The sequence below is a fragment of the Eschrichtius robustus genome, chromosome 2, assembly GCF_028021215.1.
Source record: "Eschrichtius robustus isolate mEscRob2 chromosome 2, mEscRob2.pri, whole genome shotgun sequence".
Lineage (NCBI taxonomy): Eukaryota > Metazoa > Chordata > Mammalia > Artiodactyla > Eschrichtiidae > Eschrichtius > Eschrichtius robustus.
Genome location: NC_090825.1, coordinates 72703812 through 72727388, shown reverse-complemented (window position 1 = coordinate 72727388; position 23577 = coordinate 72703812). Strand labels below are relative to the sequence as shown.

The 23577-nt window shown below is 34.7% G+C and overlaps 1 protein-coding gene across 1 annotated transcript in view; it reads right to left on the bottom strand.

Moving 5' to 3' along the window:
* ADGRV1 (adhesion G protein-coupled receptor V1) overlaps window positions 1–23577 on the bottom strand; it is a 542977-nt gene that overhangs the window by 149777 nt on the left and 369623 nt on the right. The window contains exons 85-86 of the mRNA XM_068534844.1: window positions 22161–22277; window positions 11727–11905 (exon numbers count right to left, since the gene is read on the bottom strand). Of these exons, the coding sequence (XP_068390945.1) occupies window positions 11727–11905; window positions 22161–22277 (296 nt within the window). The remainder of the gene's footprint in view (window positions 1–11726; window positions 11906–22160; window positions 22278–23577) is intronic.

Sequence of the window (23577 nt, the reverse complement as noted above, 5' to 3'; positions counted from 1 at the left end):
TATACATAGAGAAAAGGTAGAAAAATACATACCAAATACCTTTAATATGAAGTTATAGGTGAAGTTACATATTATTATAATATTGTTATAAGTATTGAGACTTGGAAAAAGCTATCACTGATACTACTGAAGTAATCACAAATAAAAATATTTATATGACACTACTGTCCGAAAATAATATTAGAATAAATCTAGTTGTTTCTGGATATGGAAGGATACAGTTCCTCATCTTTCAACATAAATGAAGCTAATGTTCTATTATTTTTTTACAACTTGTGGTCTTACCAAAAAGGACTCCCTGGAACTAAATGGATACTTAATCTTTCACTTCAGATTGTATTTACATTTAGATAAACTATAAAAATACCAGCTATGGACTGAATGTTTGTGTTCCTCCTCTCCCCAAATTCATATGTTGAAACTCTAACCCCCAATGTGATGTATTTGGAGATGGCATCTTTGGGAAATAATTACTGTTAGATTAGGTCATAGGGTGGAGCCTTGTGATGGGATTAATGCTCTTAGATAAGAGGAAACACAAGATCTCTCCCTGCATGCACCAAGGAAGGCCATGTGAGGACAAGACCAGCTAGAGGGCCCTCACCAAGAACCTGACCTTGCTGTCACTCTGATCTGGATTTCCAGCCTCCAGAACTGTGAGAAATAAATGTTTGTTGTTTAAGTTAGCCAGTAGTCAATGGTATTCTGTTATATCAACCTAAACCAAATGAGATAGTATCATAGAAGACTGCAAGCTTTAGAGGCATTTTGTTCTCATTTATGACAAACACAAAAGAAAGCAAAATAAACCAAACTCCTGACTTTGGCTGATAAAAGCTTCTGAGTTTCAGAAATACTAAAGAGTGTATTATTTGTAATCCTAATGTCAAAGATGCAAAAGAAAATGATAGAAATAATTTAAATAATAGGTTCAGAATAACTGGAGGTAGTAAAATGATAAGCTGCCCTTCAGGAATTCATAGGGTCAATAATGTTTAGCCAGGCTTGTCTGATAGACTACATGTAATTATTACTTCATGTGTGACACACATTCACAGACTCATCACAAGGCTGTCATGAACTGGCCCCCCTGTGCCAGGTTCTGCACATGCATTTTCTCTACATGCATTATCTCACTCAATCCACATCACAATCCTATGACACACAGGTTTTATTATACCTATTCCACAGATGGGGAACAGCAAACTCTCAGAGAGTAACCGGCTCAGGGTCACAGAGCTAGAACACAGCAGAGCCAGTAGCTGACTTCTTGTCTATCTACCTACAAAGCCTCTACTCTTTCAACTGTGTTCCGATCAAGAAAAATTTTACAGCCACTTCCCTACACATAGTGAGTACAGTGAACTGGCTAAAGTACACTTTTTTTAGGTCCCTACATTTCAGTACCTGGGTGTGCCAAATATTAAGCACATTTACTTAAGAGTTGGATGCCTGTGTACTAGAAATAAGAGTCAGAGTTGCATCTGGCCATGGGTGCTTATTTATAAGTGTTAACCAGCTAGAGTGACTAAACAAATATTCTTTTTACTGATAATGCTATTTGGTGATGCTATCTCCTTTACATAGAAGGATATTACAGGTGGATTTTAAATGAGTGTTAAAAAATGTGTGATTTTTACTCAAATATAGGACATGGTAGAACTGGTTTTTTGGATATCCTATATAGTATTCAATGAATGCTTATGGAAAGAAGGAGTAAGGGAGGTAATCTATCTATGAATTTGTCCAGTAATTACGACAGGTAAAATGACTCGGGTCATTTAACTGAGAATATTAAATTGATCACAGATAATTCTCATCTTTGTCTTCTAATGGCAACTTCTCTTACTTGAATAAGAAAACTTATTTTGCTTGTGTGTCTTAAGTAATACACCACATCATGGGGACACAGGTACAGAATACAAAAACCCTTGTAATTATTATTCAAATTAAACTGAATAATGGCAAAGGTATGCTAGACACATTTTAAGGCTATTATATGCCTTCTCTTCATTATCCATAGCTACAAGCAATTAATAAAGAACTCTGTCATGCTGTCTGACATTAGCCAAACTAGGTCACTATGGTGACATCATTTGTGGAGAACAGAATTTTATGTTTGTGGGTATATCATAAAGAAGTGATGAGGATTTGCAGTCCTCCATGCAGATGAATTTGAAAACCTACACACAATGGATAAAATCCTAGTTTAATACAGACTATCAAAATTGTTCCCATTTGATTTAGAAAGCTTAAACAGACCAATTTCTACAGAGAACTAGAAAAAGTTATTGAGGGACAACTCCACAAAAAGAAACAGGCCCAGATGGTTTCACAGGGGAATTCTACCAAACCTTTTGAGACCAGACTGTCTCATGCACTGTTAAAAGGAAGAAAAACTTCCTAAGTCCTTTTATAAAGCAAGTAAAACACTGTTACCTAAACCAAATAAAGGCAGTCCAAAGGGGAAAAAAAACTATAAACCAACATCATTCATGAATAGTGATACAATAATACTAAGTGAAATATAAATAAAGAGAATCCAACTCCATATTAAGAAATAATACAATGACCAAGAGGGATTTCTTCTAGGAATGGTAGGTATGCTCTATCTAATAATATCATACATCACATTAATATATTGATGTACATTAATAAAATCATATGTTTGTCTCCAAAGATGGAGAAAAACTGGTGAAATCTGAAGGTTTGCCATTTAGTTAGTAGTGTTTTATCATAGTTAATTTCCTGGTTTTGATCACTGTACTACGGTTATATAAGTATGTATATATATGTCCTTGAGTGAAGGATATATGTGAACTCTGACAATTTTTTCAACTTTTCTGTGTTTAAAATTCTTTCCAAAATAAAATGTAAGAGAAGAAGATGGATATAGATGGATAGATAGAACAAGTTTAGAGGAGAGCTACTACGATAGTGAAAAGACGCAAAAGCATGCTATATGTGGAAATATTTGAACAAATAAGAAATGTTTAGCCTGGAAACAAAATAACAGTGACAAAATGAAGGATTATTAAATTGAAATGTTTAGGGGTTTTTTTGGTGTGAATCCAGCAATTAGATTTTGAGCCAGAATCTAAAAGATTTCTACTCTATGTGGAAAGTCCTGGGAGGAAATACATGCTTTCTCATAGAGGAGTTCAAATAGAAAGTGAATGAACATTTGTCAGGGATTGCTGTAAAGATTAACCAAGGATTGTATGGAGACTGGATCCAATGCTTTATAAAGTTCTCTTTTCACCTAGGTTCCATCTTGCATGTGAAGAAGAGGATCCAGGGACTTAAGAGAAGTCATGAGGGGTATAAGTCAAAGCACCAGTTGGAATTTTTCTCGGAGAGATACAGCAGTAGTCAGAAAAGCTGAGGCTGGTGCTAGGAGAGCTAAAGCTAACATAAGCTAAGAGAATGAGGTAAGGGTAGTAGAATGAGTTGTATAATCAGTAGCTATAAAAGGTCATATAAACTGAGTATGTTTAGAGTAAGAAGTTCAAGAAGCTAATGAGTCTTTGAACAGGGGTTTGAATCATGATATGCCTTTGAGGACATGCCTGGAAGTTTTCCAACCCTTTGATTCTATGATTCTAAGACTTTGTGGAGAAGCATACTCTCAAAATTTTTTTATTTGGAGTTCTGGATAAATGGAAAATGCGAGTCGAAAGCTGCTATTTCTATTCATGTATTTGTGTGTGTGTGTGTGTACACACCCATGTGCAATAACATACCACCCACCTGAGAAAATCCTTGAAGAGATCCTGACAACATCTCTCTTCCATAGATTTACTGCAATTTTCTCTAATCCTCAGACGATAGGTAAATAGGCTCCCTGTATTTATAAACATTTTTCATGATTCTCTTTTTAAGTAATTCAATGAAAATAAAGACTCTCATATGATATCATACTTCCCATACAGAGCTGTATCTCCTACTCAGTTCTAATTTAGAATACACAGATTTGTCCTCTACGTTAACAACATTTCTCCTAATATAGCTAGCAAAATTAGATTGTTTTCAGAGGATTGAGTTATTTATAAAACAAGTAATTCAGTTCAGGAGCAGGATAATCAGAATAGGTTATAATTAAGATTTGTTAAGAATATCGAAAATAAAACATGATGCCAAAATATTAAGAAACTAAAGTACTGAAAAACTAAAAAACTGTAATGAATTTTTAAATTAAGTTATGCATTTTTTCATCATGAGCAAACAAATTCTTAGCTTAAATAGAAGAGAATTCACTTAGGCCTTAGCACATAATAGTTATTCAGTAAGCAATTTGCTGATTTTTTTCTTTAAGGTTGAATTCATATGACCTAGCAAGAAAGAGAAAAAAGCAAGTGTTTTGGAAGTACAAAATAACCTATCGTCTTTGTTATATCATTTTTACTGTTACTGACATTTATTAATGTGTCAGGGTCTTACAGCTCAGAGGTAGGAATATGGAGATAAGTAAGTCTTCACTCTCCTCCCCTCTGTATGACATGACTCTGCCACTCATTCTCAATCACTCTATCCTTCCATAGTCACATAATTGTGGCCCCAGATGAATAGCATATTATCTATTTAGGGACAATGTCTCAGGGCCATATTCCCTTGGCTTCTACCCTGGCTCTTGACCCTTCTGTATTCTCTTTCCTCTGCATTTGGCATGATAAAGCTAGGGATTTTTCTTCAGATTGTTCCTTTTCCTAGAGCAGCTGAGAAGCCAACCCAAGAAAAATCGGTGGCTACTTCCAAAGACACTAAATATACACCACGCAATAGAGACTACCTCTAGGTACTCTCAATAGAGTTACTTCTGGTAACCAATGGAAATCAATCAAGGACAGACTTCATTTACTTTAGCTTTACTTTAGTTAAACACTGTTCAATTATAAGATAAAAAAGAAAGCTAGAAGAATTTCTAGCACAATTTTCAAAAAGTGATGAAAATGTCTTTAAAATTTTTTAAAGGTATAGGAAGCCTTCTTTTGTTAACTTTGAGTATAGTATAGTTTTTCATAGTTTCACAGAATTAACCGGCTCAGTGACAAAGAAGGGGTAACAAGTCTATATTGGGTGTTCTACTTCATAGACAAAAGTAAATTTAAAATTTTATAGGCTCTTTAAAACCTTTCTCTAAATCATGTTGTGTGATTCAAAAATCCATTACTCTTGGTAAATTAGAATTTTATCTATTATATATGTATAAGAAGACTTTTTTCTTATAAGATATGACATGCCTCACGGAGTATTTAAAATGTTGAGACATTAGTATCATTTGGTGACTTCCAGGTATTTTAGATACATTTTGCTAACCATATACTGTGTAAAATTTTATTATGTATATATTATAGAGAAAGCATGAAAGTTTTCTCTAAACCTACATTTGTGTAAACTTGCCTTGGTTGTTAAGGCTTTTCTTTTTTCCAGTTCAGATATTTCCATCAAGGGGTAAATTAAGCCCCACATTCTTCATAAATTTATTATTTTTACCATATATTCTGTAATTAATCACTGACCTCCAGGATGAATTTCAATTTACATAGCTGACTTACTCAAGTATTCATTATATAGTATGAGTGGTACAATCATAGCATTTATGACGGGTTCTGAGTCTACCAAGGTTATATATAAGAGGTAGTGTTTTAATCTGAAAATAGACACTTTAAAGTGTTGATATTTAAGTTGATGTTTAGAGGAAAAATAGGTTTTTTTTTTGGCAGACATAAAGAAAGAAAATTATTTGAGACATAGAAGATATAGTTAAAGGTATATGCATAGGAGACCATGGGAAATATCAAGTGATTCAGTTACAAAGGATAACTGGAAAGGATGGGTGGGAAGGATGCTAAAAGAAGCTGGTTCAATAGTTTAGAGTCAAACTGTGGACAAACTAACAGTCCATGACCTTGACGGTAATGAAAAGCAGCTCCTGGGTTTTAAGCATCAGAGTGATACGGTTATTTCCATTTTTCAAAATTTAGTGAATGGACTGTAAAAGGAAGAAATTAGAGACAAGAACACAAGTTAAGAGGCAACCCAACAGAGAAGACAAAGATGACACTAATGAACTGAAGAGATGGTTATGAAATAAGAGATGAAAATGAGAAAGTAGTAGGAAGACATTTACGAGTTAGACTAGGAAACAATTTGTGATTAATATGATGTGAAATGTAAGGGGAAAATAGTAGAAAAACTCTCAAGTTCACAGCATGGGTACCTAGGTAGATGGTGGACTTTTCCTAGGGAATGTAGGTCAAAGCACACATTTAAGAGATTAATTTTAAACCTGTTAAATATAAGATAGCTGCATGTCATTCTGGTAAAGATGTTTATTGGACTTGTGAATAAATAATAGAAGTCCCTAAACAAACTCAACTTACAGAGATCTTCTCTGAAAAACACATTATAATAAAACTGTCAAAAATCAAAGACAAAGAAAGTATCTTAAAAGCAGTAAGAGAAAAAAATTTGTAACTTACAAGGAAACCTTCATAATGCCATCAGTGGATTTCTCAGTAGAGACCTTAGAGGTATCCCAGAAGAGAGTGGGATGATATATTCAAAGTGCTGAAAGAAAAACCTACCAACCAATACCCTACTTGGCAAAGCTGTCCTTCAGAAATTAAGGAGAAATAAAGACTGAAGGAATTCATTACCACTAGCCCCGCCTTACAAGAAAAGCTGAAAGGAGTTCCTCAAGCTGAAACGAAAGGATACTAGTCACATGAAAACATATGAAAATATACAATACATGTAAAGGTAAGCATGTAGTCAAATTCAGAATATTCTGATACAGTAGTTAGGTAGTGTGTTCACCAGTTAACTCTACTAAAAAAGTTGAAGGACAGAAGTATTAAAAATAACTATAGCTACATTAATTTGTTAATAAATACACAATATAAAAAGAGGTAAATTATGACCCAAAAAAGAAAAGAAAAGGGGAGGAGTAAAAGAGCAGTTTTTGTACACAAATGAAGTTAAGTTGACCAATAAAATAGATTGTTATATCAATAAGATATTTTATGTAAGCCTCATGGTAACCACAAAGCAAAAAACTTACAGTAGACACACAAAAGATAAAGAGAAGGGAATCAAAGCATATCACTATGGAAAACCACCGATTCAAAAAGGAAAATAGCAAGAGAGGAAAAAGGAAGGAAGGAACAATAAAATAGGCAAAAAAACAATAAGATGTATTAGTAAGTCCTTATCAATAATTACTCTAAATGTAAATATATTAAATTCTTCAATATAAAGGCATAGAATGGCTGGATAGATTTTTTAAAAAAAGGTCCAATATATGCTGCCTATAAGAGATTCACTTCAGCTTTATGGACACACATGGGCTCAAAGTGAAGGGATGAGAAAAGATATTGCATCAAGTGGAACTAAAAGTGAGCAGGGGTAGCTATACTTACATCGTACAAATAGACTTTAACTCAAATGGTGTAGCAAGAGATGAAGAAGGCCATTATATAATGACAAAGGGTCAATTCCTCAAGAGGATATAATAATCATAAATATATATGTACCCAACATCAGAGAACCCAAATATACTAAGCAAATACTAACCAATCTGAAGGGAGAAGTAGATTAGAATACAATAATAGTAGGGGACTTCAACATCCCACTTTTAACAATGGATATATCACTCAGTCAAACAGTCAATAAGAAAATGTTGGACTTGAGCTATTCTTTAGACCAAATGGACCTAAAAGACATATAGAACATGCCATCCAACAGCAACAGAACATACATTCCTCTCAAGTGCACACAGAACATTCTCTAGGATAGATCATATATTTGGGGACCAAAAAAGTTTTAACAAATCTTAAAAGATTGAAATCATATCAAGTATCTTTTCCAACCACAATAGTATGAAACTAGAAATCAATTACAGGCAGAAAATTGGAAAATTCACAAATATGTGGAAATTAAACAATACACTCCTAAACAACCAATGGGTCAAAGAAGGAATCAAAAGGGAAATAAAAAAAATCTTGAAACAAACAAAAATGGAACACAATATACCAAAACTTATGGGATGCAGCAAAAGCAGTTCTAAGATGAAGTCTGTAGTGCTAAAAGTCTGCATGATGAAAAAAGAAAGATCTCAAACAACCTAACTCTAAACCTCAAGGAACTAGGAAAAGAAAAAACTAAGCCCAAAGTTAGCAGAAGGAAGGAAATAATAAAGATTACATACTGTTGGTGGGAACGTAAATTGTTACAACCACTACAGAAAACAGTATGGAGTGTCCTCAAAAAGTTAAAAATAGAACTATCATATGATCCAGCAATCCCACCTCTTGGTATATACATATAAAGGAAATGAAATCAGGATCTTGAAGAGATATTTGCACCCCCATGTTCACAGCAGCATTATTCACAATAGCCAAGATATAGAAACAACCTAAGTGTCTGTCTATGAATGAATGCATAAAGATGTGAGATATATATTGCAATATATACAATACACTACAATATTATTCAGCCACAAGAAAGAAGGAAAGCCTGCCATGTGCAACAACATGGATAGACCTTGTGGGCATTATGCTAAGTGAAGTACTTTAGACAGAGAAAGATAGATATTGTATAATCTCACTTATATGAGGAATCTTAAAAAAGCTGCACTCATAGAAACAGAGATTAGAATGGTGGTTGCCATGACCTGAGGATGGGGAAAGTGGGGAGATATTGGTCAAAAGGCACAAATTTCTAGCATAAGACAAATAAGTTCTGGGGATCCAACGTATAGCATGGTGACTATAATTAACAGTAATATATTACATACTTGCAAGTTGCTAAGAGAAGAAATCTTAAATGTTCTTAACCACACACACACACACACACAAAAGGTAATTATGTGAGGTGATGGAGGTGTTAACTAACCTTATTGTGGTAATTAGTTCACAATAGATGTGGGTATCAAAGCATCACATTGTACACCTTAAACTTACAAAATTATATATGCGAGTTATATCTCAATAAAGCTGGGGAAATTTTTTTAAATAAACAAAATAAATACATAGTACCTGGCACATAGTAAGCAAAGCAAATAAATAAGATAAACAGAATAAATAAAAAAAGAGAAAAGTCAGATAAAATCCAAAAGTAAAAGTAAATCAAGAAGATGAGTCTAGAAATTGATGAAATTGAAATGAAATTTAAAATAAATGCACAATAGAGAATATCAAGAAGTCAAAAGCTGAGTTTGGGAAAAAACAGTAATATTCATAAACACCCCAGCAAGACTGATGAGGAGAGGAAAAAATAGTGAAAGAAGACACTAATTGTCAATATCAAGAACGAAAAAAGATTCATTACTACAGATCTTACAAACGCTAAAAAATTTGAATAGTTAGATGGAATGGAAACATTCCTAGAAAAAAAGACAATTTATCAAATTGACACAGAAAGAACTGCATATGGAAAATATGAATAGTTCTATATGTTTATAAGAAAATGAATCTGTAATTAAAAGTCTTCCTACAAAGAAAGCCTGAGGCCTGGCTGGCTTCATGTGTGACATTTTCCAAAATAATAAAGAAGAAATAACACTGAACTTGCAAATTTTTTCAGCTAATAGGAAAAGAGCAATCACTTCCTGGTTTTACGAAATTATCATAATCTTGGTTCCAAAAGTTGACAAAAACATTGTAAATATAACAACTTGAGCATATTAATACATTAGAGATCTACTTAGAGAAAATTCTTCACTAAAAAGAAAGTTTTATTACTGCAAACAACCACTGCGCAACAGATGTCCAGTTATTTTACAACCACAAATCCTACCATCTCCAGAGAAAAGGCATGTTTTTAAATGATGATATAAGTATACAATATTTTACAAAAATAACATAGTAATTTATTCTTACACTGAGATTAAAGTAATATCAAAAATACAGAATTTCTCAAAAACTGGAATAAATTCACATGAATATTCTATGTGAATGAAGAAAAAAAGTAACCTATACTACTTACAACGGTTAGTCACTTTTGGTTGAATAAGGCTACAATTTTAAGATTGGGTAAAGGTTAATATATTTTACATTGCATGTATTATAGTTGAGCTGGTAATAAAGAACTTTCTGCAAAAGCCTCAGAAGGCAAATATTTTAAGAGTCAGTTGATTTGGACATTCTTGTATAACAGTTTATTTCTCTCTTAAAAATCCTTTTAGAAGCATCAAGAGAGAGTTTCTTCTAATTAACATCACTTTCATCACTTTCATCGGGTGATACACACCCATTTATCCAGACTGGGTGTGTATACATGTGATGCTAAAACTGCTGCCAAATAACTCTGATCTTGCCAGGGAGCTCATGAAAGAGATGGCTACTGGCCACCAGGACTTGTCTCATGGTTACTTTGTACTTGACAAAGAAAGATGCAGAACTTTCTGAAATTAATCCTGGCAGCCCAAGATTTAAATTAATGCCAGGAGTAGTAATATGTCATAATATAACTGTGAAAAGACACAACCATTCCCTTCCAGAAGATCAGGCTTTTAGAATTTTATATCAACAGAATATAATACTATATTTCAATACTATTGTTGTAATGCTATAAATTAATCAGTATGAGGGAATCCTACTGAATTGCAATAAAAAGACTAAATTACTATATATGGTATCTCAGTGGATGTGTGTGTATTACATAGCTCATCTCCTTTGGTTTAATGTGGTATGGGATATTAGTCTGTGATTGCCCACGTGTGAAGTATATCTGCATACATCAATTACAAGTGTTGATTAAGTATATAATGGATGATCATAATTGATCAGAGGCAATAATAATATGAAATAATAATAATATGAAATAATAATATGAAAATGACTTCTGCTTATATAGTACTTTTACTTTAAAAGATTCTTTACATCTGTTAACTAATTTTTATCTTCACAATAACCTGTGAGATAATTAGGTAATATTGTCTTCAAAAGATTGTGACTAGGCTATTCTTTCTTATTTAGAAATGTTACTTTTTCCTCTAAATCCTCATTACACCAAGGGAGTTGATTAAGCTTTATTACCACAAAGTTATTTTTTTTTTTAATGTGGAGTCAATAAAAGGGGCTGAGTGGTCCTCAAAGTTGTAAGATACCAGATTCAGGATTAAGGCATGCATATATATGTGTGTATAAAGATCTGTTAGATTTCAAGACTACAGTGTACTTTAATAAGAATCTATCAGAAGGAGCCAGCTGACCTTGCCTCCTTCCCATGTACTTTTGCAGACACTCTCCATTCACTCTGACAGTCTTTTGGTATTTAGGGATTTTATGAATGATGGTGCCTGCCGTGCTCCCCATCCCCCCCCCCGAAATATCAGACTCCTTAGATAACATGCCACACTCCAAATTTGTCACTGATTCTATTCTTCACCAAAATTTTCATAGTTCCCTGATTTCACTAGGTATTTTTGTTTGTCCCAATCTAACAAACTAAATTATGGTAAAGTATAAATTGCTGTGAACTGTTTGATACACCAATTCACCTGAGAAAACTGCATCTATCAAAGGAACTGGAGAGGCAATAGCTTCTTATTTATAGAGATAATTAGAGGAAGTAGAGATTTAGAAGGTGTGGCAGGAAGGCAAAGGTCTTCATGGTGCTCCTTCAGTCAGACCCCTTAGTCAACTGCTCCCACCTTCTACCAGTAAAGCTGCCTGGATACAGAAAGGCGGAGGAGGCAGTGTGCTCTGCCTGGATGTACTTACAGGTCACCGTGGATGAGTCCGTAGATCTGCGGCATGCTCTGATGATAGATTCCTCTCAAAATAACTATGAGGAGAATCACCACAAAAGCTGGAAGTCCCCAACTCAGAAGAAAAAACAGCAGATACCGCCTTTCTGTGTGTTCATCATTCATCACCAGCACGTACCAGAAATTCACAGACTAAGGAAAGAAGCAGAGCATAAGATGAACAGGCTCTGGTCTAGTGGCACAGGAAACACACTCACCTGACTTAGGCATAAAGAGTGACAACAGATCAACAAAGGGCCAGGCTCTACTCAATAACTATAGTTTTGATTTGATTTTTTAAGTCAGTTCACACATTCATTTTTTTCATATACCGGAGAAATTCAGGGTATCTCAAAAGTCCGAAAACATTAGGAAATACTTACTTTATTTACTGTACTTTATATTTTGCTTAATTTGTTTTAATTTACTCAGTCATAATCGTCTGTGACTGTTCTGTCAATGTCTTTGAAGAAACACACACTGATACTCAAACTTACTTTCCATGTGAACAGCTTCATGATGATAATGAAGTAAATAGTCCTATGTTCCAGACTTTTAAACAATTTTTACTTATTGAGGGCTTATCATGTGGTAGACTCAGACACTCGTTCCAGGGAATGGGGATATAGTTGTGACAACAGCCCCAGTCTCAGTCCCAAGTGGGAGACAGACAAGTAAACAGAAAATGTTTGCACAGAGAAAAATGTACTGTGATGGGGTAGGTTTTGCGGCCATTCTCCTTTCTCAATTTACACTCTCTCTTTTTCATTCATTTGATAAGCACTTGATAAATGCTTATTGAATGCTTACTAAATTTCAAAGGCCCGTCCAGGCACTGGGGCTATAACTGTAACAGAGGTGGTAGAGGTATTTACCTTCTTCAATCTTACTTTCCAAACAAACGGGAAGAAATCATTAAGGAAAACATTTATATTTATATCATACTTTATATCTGTTATGTCTTATCTTCTTAAGATAAAAATATAAAAGGGACAAGTGTATACAAAGAGTGAGGGGGATGAAGGGATACATTAGATAAATAGAAGAAGAAATCCAAGGCCTGGAAATGTTACTATTGGCCCTAAATCACACCTAGCGCGTATATAAGCCAAATCTAGAACTTATATATTCTGCCTTCTAATGTTCTTTTCCCATGAGATCACTTATGTTTAATTATCCTTTATTACAGAAACAACATTGAAAGTCATATCATACATATTTCACACAATGATGCTTATCCACTAGATAAATCCCCCTTCTCAATTTCATACTGTGGAGTGTGAGTACAGATTAATCATATATGTATATTTTTATACATTAGTGACAACAATCCCAGGGCAAGTGACAACAATCCCAGAGCAAGTGACAACAATCTCAGTTTCTTCATGTGTACAACAAAGCTATTATAATGATTATATAAGACACTACATATAAAGTGCTAAGCACATAGTCAGCACTAAAAAATGTGACCACCTCACATAAATCTCCTATTAGAATGTCGGACAGTGTGAAAAACAAAAGATAAATAAAGACCAAAAGTAAGCAGTGATACAATGGAAACTCTTCTATGTGAAAAACAACATGCCTAATGTTCCTGGGAAGGCTTTCAGATAGTCTACTGAGGCCTCCAGGTAAGATTCTATCTGAACCAAATCAGCCTTGAAGGATTAGTATTGATTGGCCTAAACCAGGAAAGGATAAAAATGTTTGGTTACTTGAAGATTTTTGTCTCTGAATTTTATTTCCTGTCAGCACTCCATATCTTTAGGTACATCTGCATTTATCTGTAATTATGAAGCATGTTTTGAGTTGCTGCTTATGTAAATTTGTTCTAACTTCTTTTTAAAAATTATTAGGTCCAAGAGGCTTTTTTCCTCCTTTCTATTATTAGCGTAGGGACATGACTCAAATAGGTGGGACTGTATCAAGCGTCTGATGCCGGAGTGGTCAACACTGCCTGTTTAGAGAATGAAAATCCATGCAAAGTAAGGATGATTAACCCATTTCCAAAATAAAAGCACGGATTATTTATTTTAAATCGATGTTGCGTGTATCCTTATAACATGGTAACTCAGTGGTGCAGTCGGTGGAAGAATCAGGAAGGAGCGCACAGATTGGTAAATGACTTTTAAGTTGATTCATCATGATAAAGATTGGGGCATTTCCAAAATGTCCGCTTTTACACAGATGAACATTAGTTCCGTCAGTTAGAATCACTGAACGTTTCAGCAACTGTCTGACCTTTACCACAGCCTCAGATAAGACTGAGACAAATGTAACTGCTTGTTAGATTTACAAACGCAATGCTTCTGCTCTTAAAGAGCTCAAGGTACCGGGTCACTGATTCTTGAATACTCAGTTAAGCAAATCAAGCTCCAAATGTCATAAGCTTTTGTTAATTAAAAAAAAAAAAAATCTGTTTCCTTCTCAAAAGAATCCAATCATTGAGGTATACTCTAGGGACAGCATTTACCACTATATGACTTTTTTTTTTTTTTTTTGCTAAAGAATGGAAACACTATGTAATGAAACAACATCTAATTATTCTGGAAATACCATATGGCCTAAACCTAAGATTGGTGTTGACGAACTCACTTCAAGTTTTACTTGAATTTTAAAATATTTTAATATAGTATGCATGGTAGGTATATTCTGGGATGTATGCCTAGGCCATCAGCGCTCTTTCTCTGAGCCCTGTCTCCCTCCTCACCTTCCCCCACCCCCTGCCAACATACGCAGGGTGGGCTCATGACCCTGTTCCTCTGCCCACAGCTGTGGATCTGGCGACAAAGCCTGACCCAGGCTGGACCATCATCTCTCACTGAGTTCCCTGAAATTTTGTGATAGTTAAGCTGGTCAACTGAGAAAAGAAAACATATGAACTTTAGTGGTGGGAGTAGCCAAAAGCACAGTGAAGAGAGAAAGTGTGTTTGCAGAGAAGAAGGGACAAAGCCATCCATTCCTGCTCACAGCTCCTTGAGGTCCAACTGTACTTACAGAACTTGGGTTCAGTCAGTTAGCCTATATGCTTATTATTCCTTTTATGATTTGAATGTTTGCTTAGATTAACTTAGTTTTTCTTCATTGTTCTAAAAACACTGAGGCATATACTGCTCCCCTGAAGCCCTTGGGTTAAAAGCTCCAGTACTGCCATTCTCCACAATAAGGTGGGAGTGGAGCATTTGAGATACATTCCTTTCCCTGTAATCGTGGTTCCTCCTTTGTAATCGAAGGTTAGAGTATCAAGAGACCATTATCTTTGCATAATACTTTTTATGTTGCCAGATATATAGCATATGTGCCTCAGTATCTGTGTTTATCCAATGTTAGAACTAAAAGAATTATGAAAATTCAGTAAAAGTTAAAGGTGTCACTCTCACCAACATGCTTCATACTGACTGAGCACAGCTTACCACACTTACATATTTCTTGCTAAAGACTAAATGTGAATCGAAATTTCAGTATCTAGGTCTCCAGTTACTTTTCTACCTCTAGGCTTTAAACACTTTGTTAGAACCATCTTATGGACCATCTCAAGACATCTTATTTAGAGATAAGGAAGCTGAAGCAGCGAGAGAAAAACATAGCTTTTTCATAAAAGCATCTTGTGAAGACTAAGGTTAAGATTTATTTCCATAGAAAGTCACACAAATACTGACAATATTACTGTTTCCATGAGAGTTTATTTTTTTGTGCTCATTTTCCCACACTCATTGTATGTGCCAATGGAGATGTATTTTCCTGGTTCAAGTATGGAAATAACCCATTCTCTCTCCCTCTCCACTTTTTGCCAGCACTAAATGAGAACTTATAAAGCCTTAATCAGAACAGAAATGGCTGAAACATATCTGTGAGCTATGGTAGATTAATTTTTGTATACCTTGTAGTACCTAGTAAAATGCTCTGCATACAATCTTTATTGAGAAATATCAAATAAACGATGATGTACACAATTTCAATATTTAACAGTTTGCATTGAATTTAATAACAATTTCATAATTTGGTTTAGTTATTGAGTTTATTCATTTATATACTACCTTGCCAGAAAGAATTGTAGAATTGATTTGATTGAACTCCTAATGAAGGGGGTCAACGTTAAACTGGTGGAAACTTACAAATGTTAAATACAACAGTTTAAGAGAAGAAGAATGGAATCAGTACTTACTAATTGGTTAATAAATGTAGACCCCACATTGAGCTATATCTCATTTAATAAAGACAACTGCTCTCCTAAGTTTTATTTTTATTATTATTAATACAGGAGGAAACTGAGGACAGGAGAAGCGTATTTCTCAGAATTGGGAATTGAGGCTGTTAGAATTTAAACTGATTCTGATTAAGATGCAAACCAACCAAATGAATTACCCAGATACAATTTAGTTCAAATATAGATAGGAATAAACTAAAAGATGGTGTGTCTATAAGCATATTTACTTACATTCGTATACGGACATGTCTATTTATTTTTACAGTAACATTTTCAGTGATTACCGCTACTATCTTCCAAGTGTCTGCACAGGAAAATTGAAGCTATACTGCGTTAACTGTTTGATGGTAATAAGTCATAAATGCTTTCCTATGCTCCATAAACACAGATTCATTAGTTTGCTCATATAATATATGCTAATATAATACATATTATATTTATAAAATATAAAGGAGAAATACCTTTTTTAAAAAAATTAATTAATTAATTTATTTATGGCTGTGTTGGGTCTTTGTTTCTGTGTGAGGGCTATCTCTAGTTGCGGCAAGCATGGGCCACTCTTCATCGCGGTGCACGGGCCTCTCACTATCGCGGCCTCTCTTGTTGCGGAGCACATGCTCCAGACGTGCAGGCTCAGTAACCGTGGCTCACGGGCCCAGCTGCCCTGCGGCATGTGGGATCTTCCCAGACCAGGGTTCGAACCCGTGTCCCCTGCATTGGCAGGCAGACTCTTAACCACTGCGCCACCAGGGAAGCCCTACCTTTTCTTTTTTTAAGTTAAAATAGGCTGCTTGAATCCCATACATTTTCATGATATGTGGAATAAGATTGGAATCTAGCCTGTTGTTTAATATTTGGTTATTAATTGCGTCACCAGAAATCTTGCACTGATATATAGCATCAAGTTCAGTCAGAGATCACAGATGCTATTAGTTCTGTCATTACCATACGTTCTTAGTCATTCATTTCAGAGGAGAGTCTAAGAAATGTTACCACGTGTCCTTGTTCCAGTTATTCTCCCTTTTAACAATTTTTACAAGGCTTTGTGGGGATTGGAGAATTCAGTATTTCCTGGATATATCATTTTTATCTTGATAATTACCAGTCTGTTGTACTTAATACCTTTGATGTCCCCTCAAATTAAATCAATGACAAAGGAAAAACACAGCTAATATTAGCATTTCCCTTCCTGTTGTTATGCTCTGGCACTAAGTAGTCTTTCTACCAAGAAATAAATATACATACATTTGCTTCTTCATAGCCAGATTTTAAGGAGAGATTAAAGCACAAGATATGAATGCTCAAGTACAACTGTGAAATGATTTCTAACTTTATTCTACCATTTAAGAAATATGTTCTTCAAGTAAGCTTTAGTTTCAAAATAAAACATTATAGTTTTGAGTAAGCTGTGTCCCTCGGCACGAAATGAACAGACTGCAAGGACAATCCAGGCTTGGATATTGATCATAACTGAAGCAGATTATTACATAATTTAACTTGGTGACAGGAAACGATCATAAAACTGGGCCAAATGAATATACAGGCAAAATTAAGTTTCTATTTACCTATATTATATACTAATATCTCAAATAATTTACTTGTGATTTATTTCCTGCATGAATTCACTCATGGTCTGGCAATCCATCTGGTAGCATGTTTCACATAGATGTTAAGAGCAAAAACATTAGTTCTAGGGATTTATTCTACGGATATTCTGTAAGTAAACAAATATTCAGAGTGTAAGGATGTTCCAAGAAACATTGTTTATAATAGCAAAAATAACTGGAAATAACCAGCATTTCATTAATAGGAATCAGAAAAAAAATTATGGAATAACCATATTATAGAATAGAAAAAAAAGTATATCAGTATGGGGTAAATTTGTATATATACTATGTATATGTATATATATACACTATATGTAAACATATATACACTATATACACACAAACACACATATGTGCTTCTTTATGTATTTATAAATATTTATATATTTGTGGAATATATCTGGAGGCATACACAGGAAACCATTAACAGTGTTTAACTTTGGGAGTAGGGTTGAGGGTAGAGCAGAGGGTGGAGAGCATATGAAAGAGGGAGAAATAGATGTACTTTTCATTTAATATTCCTCTATAGTGTTTGATTATGTTTTGTACAATTAGTATATGTTATTTCTAAAATGAAAGCAAATCAAAACAGAAAAAAGAAACAAAAATTAGAACAATAACTAGGAAGATAGAGCAAACATACTATGAGAGCTTAAATTCTCACTGTCAATTTTTCTTAGAGTAGACATAACCCTACTGTTTCAGTAATTTCAGAGTGATCTTACATGAAGAGCAAACAGCAGGATAACTCAATTTCCATGGGCAAAAAGGAATTTGTGAGCTGTATACTTCTTAAAAATAAGTAAAATAATTTGTTACTCTATTCCCATCATGCACAGTGTGACCTCCCTGTCAAAGAAAGGGGAAGCCTAAAGAAACACTCAAGAAAGGGGAAGTCTAAAGAAACAGTCAAGGCCACCAGCTCTGGAGCCTGCTATAAGCCACACGTGCACTTCAGTAAAGAGGTCAGAGGTTATCAGCTTGCTAAAGCTTTTCAGCTCACGTCTGCCTTACACTGTCAGCCCTCTCGTTCCCCTATATCAAGCTAATTCTCTTTTGCAAAAAAAGATGTAAATTATACTGGAAAAACAGAGTATTTCAACATGTTTCAAAATCTAAGAATTATTAGTCTACATATTTGCTTAGCTGATAATATGGGTAAATTCGTATGGAGTGTGCAGTCTATACCAGGAATCATTCCAAGCTCTTTCCATGTATTCATTCATTTTGGCTTTTTACAATCCTCAAAGAGAGGTACTGTTATTATAAATCTAATCATTCAATAAGAAAATCTAGGCTCAGAGAAGTTATGTAACATGTTTACCAACAAAATTGTTCTTTACCCACTCTAAAATAGAGTCCCTTTTTACTACAATGTATTAAAAGTATGATGTAAGAGTAAAACAACTTTTCAAGATAAATTCATTTAAATGTATTTATTCTAAGATTGAAGATATAATGCAGATCAAAATAAATAATTCTTGCATGCTTAGCTCAATGATTAAAAGTTAGTGATTAACTTTTCATCATAAGCTATGCACACATACATATATCAATTTCTCTCCTACATTGCTAGAAATACGAAATAGAATTATTGAAATGTTAATATTCTTTCAATATTTTCAACTGTTCGACTAACAAGATTGGATTAACAGTAGTCTTATCTTTTACATAATGTTTTAAAAACGAATTCTCGTTAAAAAAAAGATTTTAGCAGACAGTATTTTATAAACAGGAAAACACAGGTTAGTAAAGGCGACAGCCTCTGACCACAAAGTAACTCATTAGAAGTAACCTACCTAGAATCAGAAGTTATTGAATTTTTCCCTTGTGGTCACACCACAAACCATGAAAGTGTGTGGTGTACCATCTGAAACACATTAAACTTCACTGGTACTTTAAATAGTTTTCCTAAACCGTTAGCCATACAGAAATCTAATTAGTTTACTAAATGTGCATCATCCACAATCATATTTACTCAAAACTGGAAGAAGACATACAGAATACAGCAATCTCTATTAAGTTGGATGAAATTTTATATGCCATCCCCTAAAGCAGGAAATCTATCTACAACATATTTGAAAGTTGGTCATTTCCCCCATTTGAATATATTTCAGTGATTGGACGCTCTCTACTTTTAGACATACCTTTTTCAACTTTGAAATTCTTACTGACTATAAAAGTTCTTAACGTGATTCAAAATTTGCTTCCCTAATTTTTGACCCATTTGTTCTGGTTCTTCCAAATGGAGCTATATAGTCCATTCTTTCTTTCCTGTAGCAGCCCTCCCAGTATCTGTAGACAGCCATAACATCTCACTAAGTTCTTTCCAGGTTAGTTGTCTCCAGCTGCCTCCAAGTTTCTTATAGGACTGTCTTCCAACTTCTCATTGGCTGGTTAATAATATTCCTGCTGAAAGTGGTTACAGGGTGCCAGGGTTGTCTGACTATTGTAGATTATAATTTAAACATGGCTCTCCCAGCTGCCTCCATACTGTTATTAATGTAACCCAGGTCTGTGTTGTTTTTGTAGTTACTGTAGTTGCTATGGTTTAAGCAATCTGGTCACACATTTGATTGCTACTGAGTTTGGGTTAAATTAAAGTTTCAAGTTGTTTACATTAACCCCCATCAGATTATGTCTCTTTCACTCTCATTTTCAAGCTGTCACAGTACAGGTTTTCTACACTTGTTCTACCTGTACTCTTAACACAGGCAGCTTGCTGTTTTACCTTGTTTCAGCTCTGTATCATTGCATACCTGATAAGACAGCTTCCTGTGTTTTCATCCAGGTCATTCATCAAAAACTGAATAGGTCAAGGACATGGACAAAGACCTTCAGCAAACCGCTACGGACCTCAGTTCAGGCAGATAAATGACAACATACACAGGGCGCACATAAAAAGTTCAACTTAGATAAACTGCTAAAGAGAGTCAGAGAATCTTGCAAATGCTATTGTAATTTCAGCAAGTATTTGTTTTATGTTGTATGGTTTAGATTTATTTTTTAATTGTTTGGTGGGGGACTGGAGAACACCATAAACTTTCCATAATTAGAGCTGCTCAAAGAGCTATAAAACAATAATTCTATGAGGTAGGAATTATTATCCCCATACGCAGATTTAGAAACAAACCTTGGAGAGAGTCAATAACTTGATTAAGGTTACAAAGATAATAACAGAGCCAGAATTCAAACCCAGATGCAGGCCTCCAATTGTTCCAAGTAGTTCTGTTAACTAAACAGTTCAGTTTTCTTCTCCTTCAGAGCCAACTATAATATCATACTTGGGAAAAGATCCCTTCCTTGAATCTGTATGGTATTCTCTACTAATAGTATCATCTCACCTTCCTCCAATACTGCCAGATGGTAGAAATCCCACATCCTTCTTATTCAACAAGAAAAAAGAATATGCAAGGGCCTGAATGCATCTGTTTACATAGTATACTTCACCTGCATACTCAGAAACACATATGAAACTATTACTATCACATGAAAGATTGAACAATACCACCATGTAGAAATCACTTTCGAAGGCAGCATCTTAGTTGAGCTATTGAATTATTGACATTAATAGTGCTTAAGTGGATCCAACTCTCACATTAGCCTCTTTATCAAGCAAATCAGCATTAGACAATAGAGAGAATTTGGGACTTTAGTCAGAAAAGGAGAGTTCAAATCTCTCCCCAACCCTTACTAGTTCCTCAGGAGAGTATGCTAGGTCTCTTTGGGTTTCACTCTGTACTCTCTCCCAAAGTGATCTCTTCCAAAGCAATGGCTCCATTTTCCAACTCTAAGTCAGTAACTGTCTAATGTATTTCTCTAGCATGGACCTCTGTTCTGGGATTTAGCTCTGCATATTCCACTTCTCCCTGAGTCTCCACTGGAGATCTCACAAGAACTTCACACTCAGCATGTCCTTAAAAAAAACTCATCATCTTCTCCCAGTCTCCAGGGATCATTATTTTAGTTCAAGGCACCACTCTCTACCCATTCACCCATGCCAGAAACTTGGGTAACATCCTTGGTTCCACCTTCTGCATTCTTTATAACCAACCTCTACATCCTATAGTTCTAGTTTAAAAAAACAATTCTTAGAAGCTGTTCACTTCCCTTTGCCTCTTTTGCTCCCTCTTTGGTTCATACCACCACGTTCTTTCCCCTGAATACAGCTAAAGCTACTTAATTGGTTCCCATGTCAACTCTCTGCTGAACTCAATTCACTACAAACAGGGAGTTCCTTCTAAAATCCAAATCTCATCATGTCACTCTCTTGCTTAAAAATAATTCTATGACTTCTCATAGAAAAAAAGTTAAAATTTCTTACTGTGCTTTAGAGGGCCTGCATCACAAGCCTCATCTCCTACCACTCCCTTATTTCCAACTCTACTAGATTTCTTCTCATTTCCTCAAATTCACTACACTTTCTAATGTTGTACAGCTTATAAGGTTTTTCATGCATTGATCTCGTGGGAATGCAGTGATGGATATATGGAATTACTTCCATTTCAGTATAAAGAATATCAGATATAAAGGCCACTCCATCCAGACACACTGGAAAGCTGAAGGGGGCAGAGGGAGGAAATGAGGTACCAACCTGGATGAGCATCCAGCTAAACTGGCAAAGATACAGGTAATGTATGACAGCAGCCACGGCTGAACAGCTCTCCTCCGTGAGTTGGGGACTTGCATATGCAGATGCCAGAAATGCAATCTGTAAGAAACAAATACTTTCATTTTTAAATCATATTAATCAAGAATATTAAGAAAATAAACCATTTTCTTATCTGAATCGATGATTCAATGACTCAAAGGGAAAAGAATTTGATTTGTTGCCCAAAATGAGATGACTAAGTCACTCTTAAAATGGCAATACACAGATTTTTATGTTTATAAGAAACAATGAATTATACGAAATTATGCTACACGCTGCATCGGACTGTCAAGAGGAAATTCTCAAAGTAAACCTTGTTCTTACAGATGGACAAAAATCATATGAAATACATTTATTTTAGTTCAGTACAAAAGAGAAAATAGAGTGGAAATACCATTCCTTGTGTAAGTCAAAGCTAATAGGAGAGAAAAGAAATAGAAGAAAAAAGCTCTGAGTCTACCATCATCTGCATCCTCTGGTCAGGAAGTACACATATAACAAAATAGACTTAAAATAAATGTAAAATTTCAAACCCTACGGTTACCCTAATTCTTGGATTTTTATTTTGACTACCCTCAAGTCTTTCTTCAAAAGTAACCTTCACAATGGGACCTTTCTTGACCACACTATTTAAAATTACACCCTCTTTTCTTCTCTCCTTCCCACATATATGATCTCCCTACTCTACCTTTCTGTTTTTTTTAAACAGTGCTTGTCACTTTCTAACATGCTCTGTAATTTGTTTATTTCTTATGTTTCTTGGTCATTGTTAGTGTCACCCACTAGAATGTAATCCCTATGAAGGCAGGATCACTGAATGTTTTACTCACTGGTGTACCCCACACTCACACAGCCCAGCGTCTAGAACACAGTAGGTACTCTCAAAGTCTCTATTGGAGGTACTCAATAAATACGTGCTGAATAAATGGATAAATAAATGCAGTAAAACACTCCTGTAATTTCTATCTATCATTTTCTCTACTATATGACTACTATGTCAAATTTATAATGGAAAGTATAGATGGCAAGGGAAAATTTGGAGCAATAATAGTGTACTGTAACCTCTCAAGGAATAAATTCCCTTCCTCTTTCAGACAGAGACCAAGTCTTTTTAACTTAATATTTTAATAAGCTACCACTATGCCTGGAATATGCCTGAAATGTTCAATAAATAATTGTTGAAAGAAAGAATGATTGATTCCAAAAAAACAGAGGGGTGTTGTAAGGAGAAAACTAGCTGACTTATGCCTCAAAATCTCTCAACTTCTAAAAAGGAAATGCAAATGTCATTAATATTTCTTGGATTTTAAAAAATGAATACTGTGCTCAAAATCAAATCAGAACATTGATTTTATTTTCA